The sequence below is a fragment of the Ursus maritimus genome (assembly GCF_017311325.1).
Source record: "Ursus maritimus isolate PB19 chromosome X unlocalized genomic scaffold, ASM1731132v1 scaffold_X1, whole genome shotgun sequence".
NCBI classification, from domain to species: Eukaryota; Metazoa; Chordata; class Mammalia; order Carnivora; family Ursidae; genus Ursus; species Ursus maritimus.
Window position 1 is genome coordinate 60,034,649 of NW_024423319.1, and position 10,678 is coordinate 60,045,326.

Genomic DNA, 10,678 nt, shown 5'->3' on the forward strand with positions numbered 1-10,678 from the left:
GCGCTCATCACAACACATGCCCTCCTGTGTTTTAAAGCTTCATATAGAGCATTACTTCTCATGAAATCTGGAGTCACTGACTGTCAAAAGTACACACATGCTGCGTGGCTGGTGGGATCTCTCCAGAGAAGTCCCTGACATTTGGGCAGTATAAGATTTCCCTAGGTTGTACAGTTTTAGTCATTGAGTTCAACTTTTTGGTAGAGTCAGATTGAATTCCAAGTGAGATATATAAACTCTCTTAAGGCCCCCATATAGAGTCTGATCATAACCATACCATTTTTAAGGGGATATAGACACATACCAAAAAATATTATTCTTTAATTTAAATTTCAAAATGTAATCATAAGTCCTAATGCAACTGGACAGTAAGTCGATGTTTAGTCACAGTTTCCTCATAATATTTTTGTACTTGCCTTTCAACAAGCTTTTCTTTTTTTTTATTATGTTATGTTAGTCACCATACATACATCATTAGTTTTTGATGTAGTGTTCCATGATTCATTGTTTGCGTATAACACCCAGTGCTCCATGCAATACGTGCCCTCCTTAATACCCATTACTGGGCTAATCCAGCCCGCCCGCCTCTAAAACCCTCAGTTTGTTTCCCAGAGTCCATAGTCTCTCATGGCTCCTCTACCCCTCTGATTTCCCCTCCTTCATTTTTCCCTTCCTTCTCCTAATGTCCTCCCTTCTATTCCTTATGTTCCACACACAAATGAAACCATATGATAACTGTCTTTCTCTGCTCGACTTATTTCACTTAGCATAATCTCCTCCAGTTCCATCCATGTTGATGCAATGATGGGTAATCATTCTTTCTGATGGCTGAGTAATATTCCATTGTATATATGGACCACATCTTCTTTATCCATTCATCTGTTGAAAGGCATCTCAGCTCCTTCCACAGTTTGGCTATTGTGGATATTGCTGCTATGAACATTGGGGTGCATATGGCCCTTCTTTTCACTACATCTGTATCTTTGGGGTAAATATTTAGTTGTGCAATTGCTGGGTCATAGGGTAGCTCTATTTTTAACTTTTTGAGGAACTTCCACACTGTTATCCAAAATGGCTCTACTTTTTTTAAAAAAATGACATAAATTCCAAGTCTGGTATAGAATTGGTCTTATTCTGGATCTTGACACACTTCCCACTTATTTCCTTTAAAACTTACCAGGTCTTTGTCATGTCATCTGGCCAACTCTTTATATTACCACCACCACCCCTGATTGTCCTCTCAACATTTTTAGGAGATTTAAATTTAATATTCCTAAAATTTTAAGTAGAAATTTACTGAAAAAGCCTTACCACAACCACTGCATTTTTTGAGTTCAAAATAGCTGACACACAAGACCAATTATATTTAAGTTTCTGAAAGTGTGAAATCGGATTCTGTAATTTTCAGTAATAGATTTCCAAAATAATACTTATAGAAGCTTTCTTCCATGGTACTCTCATTTTATGTCATTTATATTCTACTTGGGAGGGTTATGAGAAGCAAAGAAAAGTTTAGTGACCTACAGATCACAAGCGATAACACATGCCACAACCTAAGGTTACATGCTCTAGCTAAAAGCTTAAAACCCCTTCTAAAAACAATTTGTCTCATCTACTTTTAGTTAGACTGCCTTACACAAGTAATTTTCTTATATTGGGATAAAAGCACATATTCTGCATTCTAAGTAATAGTATATATTGAGTTATTATGACTTTGATATTCTGCTCTGAAGAATTCTTTTTTTTATTTTTATTTTTATTTTTTAGAGAAGGAGAGAGGTTGGAGGGTTGGAGGGCCAGAGGGAGAGGGAGAGAGAGAATCTTAAGCAGGCTCCACACCCAGTGCAGAGTCTGATGCAGGGCTCAATCTCACAACTCTGAGATGATGACCTGAGCTGAAATCAAGAGTTGGACACTTAACTGACTGAGCCACCCAGGCGCCCCTGAAGAATTCTAAGTTCTCTACATTATACACTAGGCCACTGGAATTATTCTTGGTACTGCTATAAAACAATTAATTAAGAAGTACTTCTCATGGTTTTCCAAGTTTATCAGGAAAGCAATTTTGCAATGACTTTTAAATTAGTTTCAGAGCCACATTCATAGTGGATAATCAAGAAATATCAACCAGAAGGTCAAACAGCATATTTGTTAAGGCTCTGGCATCAGACAGACCTGGGGAGGGTACTTTGCTAGCTCTCTGAGTCTGTTTCCTCCTTTTAAAAATGGACAGAGTAAGAGTACTGACTTCAAGAATTCAGTTGTATATGTAAAGTTCTTACCACTGTCCCCGTTCACTGGCAGAGTATTTGCATAAGAAATTAAAGTGAGATGATTTATCATATTTTTAACATATTATGTAATTGTCTAGCCTCATCTTCCTTCTAAATCAACTTTGAAATATCATGCTGGATAGAATGGTTTGTGATATCATGCAGCTACTACTTTTTTCATGCACCTACTATTATTAAGTATATATTTACTGTTTTAATTTTAACATCGAGAAATAAGCTGCACTTGATGAAAATAATTGGCTAAGTGGTAGTGGTAAAATACACAAAATTTTCTCATATTATAACTGTTAACTGAGATAAATATTCCCTGGTATTTAAAAGGTAAAGTACTATTTGTCTTGACTCACTGTTGGAAATCCCCTAAGCAGAAATGGATGGCTTTAACTCCAACTCTGATAGGGTCTCATTCCCAGAAAGGACTAAGCCAAAGGGACAGAACTCAAAGACTAGTATCCAGAACCAGAGTTTATAAGTCACAGCTGTACTGCCTTCCTAATGAATTTAGGAGATTTACAGAATCATAAAAAGCCACCTTTGACTTATGTTAGCCTATAGCAACATGAAAATACTTTTCAGGGAAGAGAATCAAAGTCATAAGAGTTCAATACATGGCACAAATGCTATTTAAAAATCTGCCCTTGGTTAGGCAATTTTATTAACAACAACAACAAAAAGAACTGAAATATATCTGAAATTGATGCTACTAATCAACCCTTCTACTTTCCCCAATCCCACCTAATTTCATGTACAGATTGTGGATGAAGACACATTTGTCTGGTGAGGCATCATCCAGTCTTTTTCTTTCTTTACAGATATCATCCAGTCTTAAGTGGCAATTATAGATTCATAGTCACATGACAAGATTTTAATGTAATATTGACATAATTTTTGTTTAATACTTATACACTAAGTGGATGTGTAAATAACACAGTGTTTAGGAGTGGACTCTGAAGTCAGAACAACTTGGGTTTTTGTTGTTGTTATTGTTGCTTTTTTTTCCGTTCTCTTTTTTTGCTTTTTGTTTTTGGCAGGCTCCATGCTTCATGTGGAGCCCAACATGGAGCTTGAACTCATGACTCTGAGATCAAAACCTGACCTTAGAACAAGAGTTGAATACTTAACCAACTGAGCCACCCAGGTGCCCCCAAAACAACTTGGGTTCTAATCCCAGTTCTGTCATTTGTAACTCTTTGATCTTGAACAATATACCTAATGTTTCTAGGTCTTCCAGATACTCCCTTCAATTTCATGAAATAGACCTAATAATAGTATTTATATCACAGTGTTATTATAAAGATTAAACTAATTAAGATAATGTATGCAAAGCACTGGGCACAGTGCCTGATACACACACACACACACACACACACACACACACACACACACACATATATATATGCCCAATATATGTATATATATATGATGCATAAATAAATATTAGCTTTTACTATTACTAGAGTCAAATCTTGATTAGTCATGTTAATGAATGAATAATAAAAAAATCTAACAATACTGACACTAAATACTTTTAAATACACAATCTTTGAATTTGTTATGTTATTTTTTAACTTACATTTAATCTTTGCTTAATGTTCTGGCAATCTGCAAAACTTCAAACAACCTGATAAAGCCAAAATGTGAGGGACTGGGGCTAGCAAATAATCCTTTTGCTTAGAATTCTACTAAACTGTCCAAGTATAAAATGTCAGCTTTGCCTCTCATATTAATAAAAACAGTCTTCATAAATGAACCACCCCTTCTCTCTAATTATACATTTGTTTAATCTTGGTCTGGACTGAAGGAAGTCATTAAGTACTAGTTTTAAAAGGCCTTCTGGTGGGCTATAAAGCAGAACTGAAAACAAAGAGATGGTCATAGTCACCGACAGATTCTCAATATGTTTAATTTTATCAGTCAGAAACGAAATATTACATTCCTCCTTGATAATTCAATTAATTAGCAGAAAATATTTCTGTAAAAGATATATGTTTGTGCAATGTATATTTTGGAGAAGAATTTAGAGATTAACTACAGAGAATTAGAACATTTGACCTGAATGTGTCTGGGGCTTCAATTCATTTTTTTCTCCAGGCCAATCCAGGGGGAGAATTGACCTTATGGTGTATTGATCAAAACTCCTCCTTAATAGAGAAACTAGTCTTTGAGCTAGAGATAAATCCATTTATCTTTCTCTTCCACCAGATCATAAATCTAAATTTATACTAAATTTCCAAAATACATTCTTCCCTAAAACCATTTTGACTTTTAAATGCTCAAGAATCATCATTGCTGATAATTGTGTTTTCCAGGCCTCTTTAAGTTGGGCCAAATTATTCCAAAAACCTTGCCATTGTTGCTGTGAAATTTAGGAATTCAGTTATCAAATACAAGGCACCAAGTTGAAAGCACTGATATTGAGTTCCTGCATTTGCCAAGTTAATGCTGTCATTTTCCACTGTTTAGAGCATCCAAAAAGTATGTCCAAACATTCATATGATGAACAGTTTCTGATTTTGTTCTTTTAAGTAGTTTATGAATACCTTTAAACAGCATTCAAACAAACCTTGACAGCTATAACAAAGACCATTCCACACATCAAATCAATGTAGAGTCCTAGCAGCAAGATACTCTGCCACCTAAAATACAATTACTTGAGAATCATATAGATGAAGAACTGTAGTTTATTATTCCACATCTATATTATCTAAATGAAAAAAAAAACTGTGATTAGTGACTCACGCTTTGGCAATCACAAGCATTTATTTACTTGTTTTTATAACTTGTGTAGTGAATACTGCCATAAAGAAAAGTTATGTATATTTCATTTCTTACATGGAAAATAGTTTATGTTTTAGTAGTAATAAGACAGAGCATTTTTTAAAAGTTATTTCATAAATAAAACCCTCAGAAACCATCTATCTACCACAATCTTAACATTTCTACACCAAGCATACCTAGAATGCGTAGAGACCATAAAATGGAGATTATTATCGGTCCAGGGAAAAGAAGTATAAGAAAAAAATCTTCCCAAAGCAGTTAAAATTCTCCAAGCAATCATCATTCTAGCAATTCTCATCAAAGGCCAATGTTGATTGTTGTTAAAAGTTATTGGAATTTATTAAGTTATACAGGCTCTGTGTTTACTATTCCTTTTCCATTAAATATAAATTTATAGGGCATTACAATCTCAACCAAAAAAAGTGTATACTTCTGTGTTACAGTCGGTCAAGACATGTACAAACAGTTCTGAACAGGCAGAAATCTCCTCCTATAGACAGACAATTTTGGAATTGCATTCCTGCTAAATGGTTTCCATAAAAAGAAACGTATTAAGGCCTGAATTTCTATACCTTGACCTATAAAAAAACAGTTCCAAATGGTCATGTCTTCTCTATTTCCCTGGCCTTGAGTGAGCATTTACCCCACTTTTTGACATCCAACTTTAGGCATACTATCCCTCCTCCACATCAGCTCCTCATTTTTCTAATCCCTGTATATGTATATGCTCAGTTAATTCTTCCACATACAGGGCATAGTCATTTCTGTACCTCTCATCTCATGTTCACATTTATCTTCTCATGCCTCCTCTACATGCATCACCGGGACAATGTATTCCTTGGTGGCTATATACATGTCATTGTATTAAAACAGCTTGTGTTGGATTCAAGTTCTGTGGCTCCCTAGCTATGTGACCTTGAGAAAGTTGTTTAACCTTTCTGAACCTGTATTTCCTTATCTTAAAAATAGAGATAATTATAAAACTTAATTCACAGGACTAGAAATTGTCAAGAAAAATGAGGTAGTACCTGATACACTTGTGTTCCTATTGTTATTATTATTATTATTATTATTACTATAGCTTTCAAGAAATCCATTGTAAAAATCAACCTACGTGCTTTAATTTCTAAACTTCTGAGAAGCAAGTGCTACTTGTATTGGGGCAGAGTTGAGTAAGCATTTGAAAACTTTTTTTTTTTTTAAATCAGGCTATCAGGGAAAAGGAGTCTTGAAACAAGAACAAAGTAAGTTAATATTGTTTTGGACTTACCATAGATTCTCCTCTGCCTGATAAAACATCTAATATTGCTTATTTTTATAACAACCATTAGAAGGAGTCAGAAAACTGTGAGACATTAACAATCCCAACCCAAAAGCTTTCTTTTAAATGCTCTTCAGAGAATTGCACTTAGTAACTTATAGGACTATCTCACTTTGAGCAATTGTTGGGTTCCCATTAAGATTTTTGCCCCCAAATTTCTAAATCATGTGTTAAAAACTATATGGTAACAATCTTAATGAAAAACCTTAGTACTGCAAGCTGAATAGTCCCTATTTATGTTATAAATGAAGTATACTCACTTTATACTGTTTTAGTACTATTCAAAAGTACCCATGCTTTTTTAAAAAAAATAAGAATTTATTTTGCCAATATGTATAATTTTGATAACAGGCTCATAAGAACTATAATTTTGAAACAACATACAAATCTCTAATTACTCATAAGAAAAAATTGAAGCAAAACACAAATAGCATAATTATTTCCTATTTGTATAGTCTTCAGCAATCAGTCTAACAAAGTACATAATAAGAGACAGCAGTTATTTTTTTAAGGCTCTTAAAAACTTAGTCTTAACAGAGAGAGGTACAATTGTTCTTTAATAGAAATTCTGAAAGAAGTTTATTTTTGAATCTGCTTTTGGGGGAGGGGTAGAAGAGCAAGAAAGCAAAGAATTAATAGCAGTACTGGAACTGCATATCACCCAAAATGAAACTAACTTCCTGATCTGTTCAATCTAATCAGGAATTTAAGTAAAGTTATTAAGCTGGTCTTTAAAATTTTTACAATTATTGTGTTGGACTTGAGACTCTGAGCAACTCAAATATTACTTTGAAATATCAGAATTAATATATGTGGATAATAAATAATAAGGCAAGAAGCTCATGAAGTAAGGTTCAAAGGCAATATGAAAAGTTTTGTTTTCAACCTAAACTTGCTCAAGAAATGTAAAGTTAGATATTCTGTCAGAAAACTGTCTAAACACACCCAAGCATAGTGTCCAGAGAAGACAAAGTTCAAGGTTCTTGTGATTTCACATAACCTTTAGTTTTATCCCAAACCCACTTAGAGGGTAAATAAACAAAACAAACAAACAGCACAGTAAAAACATGGAATAGCTGCTGCTCTAAAGCTCAGAGGACGAGGGGGTTACTATATCCTACATCCGGAACTCACGTATCTACTCTTACTACTGTTAGGTTTTCTCTTGAGTTGTGAAAAACAGGCACTTTCATTTATCATTGATATACACTCAGGTTTCACCCCAGTTTATCCTATTGCTTCCCACAGCTGCTGAAGAATTGTTACTCTAAATTAAAAGCACATGAATCCAGAGGGGAACTGTCCTATCATTTGAGAAGCAGCAACTGGAATCTGCCACTACACAAGAAGCCACTTACTTGTTAGTTCCCTTTTTAGTTCCCAATATATTTGAAGCAGTTAGAAACTGTTAGAAGTAAAATCTTTGGGGGAAAAAAAAGAAAAAGTCAAAATACGGACACTATGGAAAGAAAAAACACTTCCCTTGTCACACAGTTAAAAAAAAAAAACCCACAACTTTGCATCATTGTTCCCAACTTCCCCTCCCATTATGCCTAGTTCTAACACTCTTTAAGCTGAATTTAAACACCCTCCCCTACACACTGGCAAAATAACTCTTTCATTAAAGGGGCCTCACTTCAAAAATAATCACAATGCCTCAGTAGGCCTCCACTCAACTGTCATCAGTTAGCGCGTGTTTTACATCCTTACAGAACTGCACGCCTGCCCTTCATCTCAGTACCTAGAGCACAAATGTCAAATTTCCCACTCTTGAAACTCACTAGTGTGTATTTTTCCTTGACTTCTTCCCCTAACCTTAAAGACCCTATACATACCCCATCTTCCGTCTACCAACACTCAGTAGCTTTTTTTCTCCTTCAAAGAAGAAATGTGATCTTAACATCATAAGGCAAACAAAGCTAAACTCCATGGAAAAACGAAATCGAAGCAACAAAGGGAAGAAAGAGAAGGGGAGGATGGGTGGAAGACGCGTGTGTCTTCTGAAGGAGCAGCTGCCCAGATGAACTTCTGCAATTTAACGGTTCTGGGACAGCAGGAGATTGGTGTGTAGGAAAACAAAGGTAGTCTCCCCACCCTCCTTACCGCGGTAGAACCAGAGGAAGATGCAATGTACACACGGATCACCATCCTGGGAACAACGACCGCCGTTGTTTGGGTCCTGCAAACGGCTAGAGAGCAGCTGCAGCAAAGGCTGGAGTTGAGCTAGAGGTGGAAGAGAGGTAGGAAGAGAAGGGTGGGGGAAGGTGGAAGGGGAACTCGCTGGAGTCCCGCCTCCTCCCTAGACTGCTTTCGCTGAGCTCGAAACACTGCAGTCCCAGCCCCAAAGCCTGGAAAACACAGGCTCCTTTGCATCATTTCTATTTTTTTTAAATAGGGAATCTCGAATAGCACCGCGAGATCTGTTGAAACATTTATTTTTGACTATTCTCTTCCCAAGAAGAGGTAGAGGAGAAAGAAAAAGTAAAAGGGATCATTGAGTTAAATTATATTAGAATGAAGGACATTTTCCCAGGGAAACTGAAAGTTCTGCGCCTAACTTCCTGCTTAGAAATGTATGCAAATAAGAAGACAGAGCTTCTTTGAAAGACTATGTTGAATCCAGACACTAGTAAGAAAGCCCATGCCTTCAAAGCCTTGTGCATTTTAAGACTCCTATTATGTAATGATTATTCTGATGTTAGTTGGTAGCAGAAATCAGGCACTGTAAGAAGTGAGCAATGCCACAGAAGATTTAAGAAAAGTTTCAGGTTTCCTTAAGCCCAGAAATGGCAGGACTGGTTTTCTGTTTGAGTTTTACTTTTTGTTATGATAGGGAATCCTGTCTCTGTGAAAAAGTTCAGGAGGCCTACTGGCAAACTCAATAATGGAGGAAGAAATTGCAAACAATAAAAATGAAAATACAGTATAAGAAAGTGAATGATTTTTCTTTTGTTTTATTTGTTTTTTAACAGAAGAAAGGGAGTTTGAATTATATGTTGCAGGAATGTTAAAATGATGAACAGAGAGAACAAATGGTTATTTGTAGCTCTAAGGAAATGAATAAACAATTGATAATGTCCAGAGAGGGACCCTATACTTCAGAGTGTAATTTCATTTCCCCAGATTATATCAAATGAACAGAAATAAGAAACTTGCAAGATGAATGAGAGTGAGGTGATGGAGTCAGTCACCAGTCCTAATTTTTTACTTTTCCTTTGCAGGTTTTCCTCCCTCTCCGTTCTAGTGGTGTAATCACCTTTGTCTAGGTTCAATAATTGTAATACTTTCCTAACTGTTCACAGGTTCTCCCTTCTTCAGTCTATGTGATTCATACAACAACCTTGAGAGGTGTATGTTATTACAATTTTACAGATGAAGAAACTGAGACTCAGAAAAATAAGTCATTTCCCCAATGTCTTATAGCTGGTAAATTCCAGAGTTGGGACTTAACCTCAAGTCCAACCAACTTATCACATTGCCTGGAACAGGGAAAGGACTCAATAATTTTTAGCTATTTTTCCTCCTAAAACATTACTTTCATATATCACTAAAGACAACCTAGGCTGAAATACGTTGGGTAGCTCTTCATTGACTATCAAACCAAACCTAAATTATGTTTCTAAGGATCTCCTTCCATGATCCTACCCTACACTATCCATAGTCTTACCCATTTCTCCTCCAAACTAACTTCCCTGCATATCATTATTGATTCCCCATTGCAATCACCATATTTATTCTCATTTTCATGCCTTTGCTCCTTCTGTCCCATTCTTCACTTTTTCCCCACGTCCTTATACCCTAGGCACTCTTATCTTGGAAACACTGCTACACAGTGTACCAAAATTGAAAAAAAATTCAAATGGACCTATCTTCTTACTTAAATATAAATGTTATATAAAATATTACTAATATTTTATAACTTTGTTTTTAATTCAAAATTACTTAAATCATGCTTGATAGTGATTTCTCTGCAACCATTATATATATATATTTGGGAATTCTGCTACTGTAGAAGAAAAATCTAAATTCCAAATTGTTTTCAAGTGAAATGAAATATTGATGAATACTAAATTTAATATTTAAATAAGCTGACATGGTCATGTTTTATATATATTTAATTAAGCATTTCTTAATTGTGATTTTTGTGGTCTTCTTTTTGTATTAATGGGGTAAATAATACTTTTACTTTCTCAACAGTTTAAAAATAGGAAATATTTCTGCTTCTGGTAATAATGGACTGGGTGACCTGGAACAACCTTTTTGCTAAAGGCAATTTAAAATTTTA

At 35.2% G+C, this 10,678-nt stretch overlaps 1 protein-coding gene across 1 annotated transcript in view; it reads right to left on the reverse strand.

The window, feature by feature from the left end:
- Positions 1 to 8,724, reverse strand: part of SH3BGRL (SH3 domain binding glutamate rich protein like) — a 98,945-nt gene extending 90,221 nt beyond the window's left edge. Inside the window, exon 1 of the mRNA XM_008700613.2 lies at positions 8,497 to 8,724. Coding sequence (XP_008698835.2) covers positions 8,497 to 8,541 — 45 coding nt within the window. The 5' untranslated portion in view covers positions 8,542 to 8,724. The remainder of the gene's footprint in view (positions 1 to 8,496) is intronic.
- Positions 8,725 to 10,678: the final 1,954 nt, after the last annotated feature.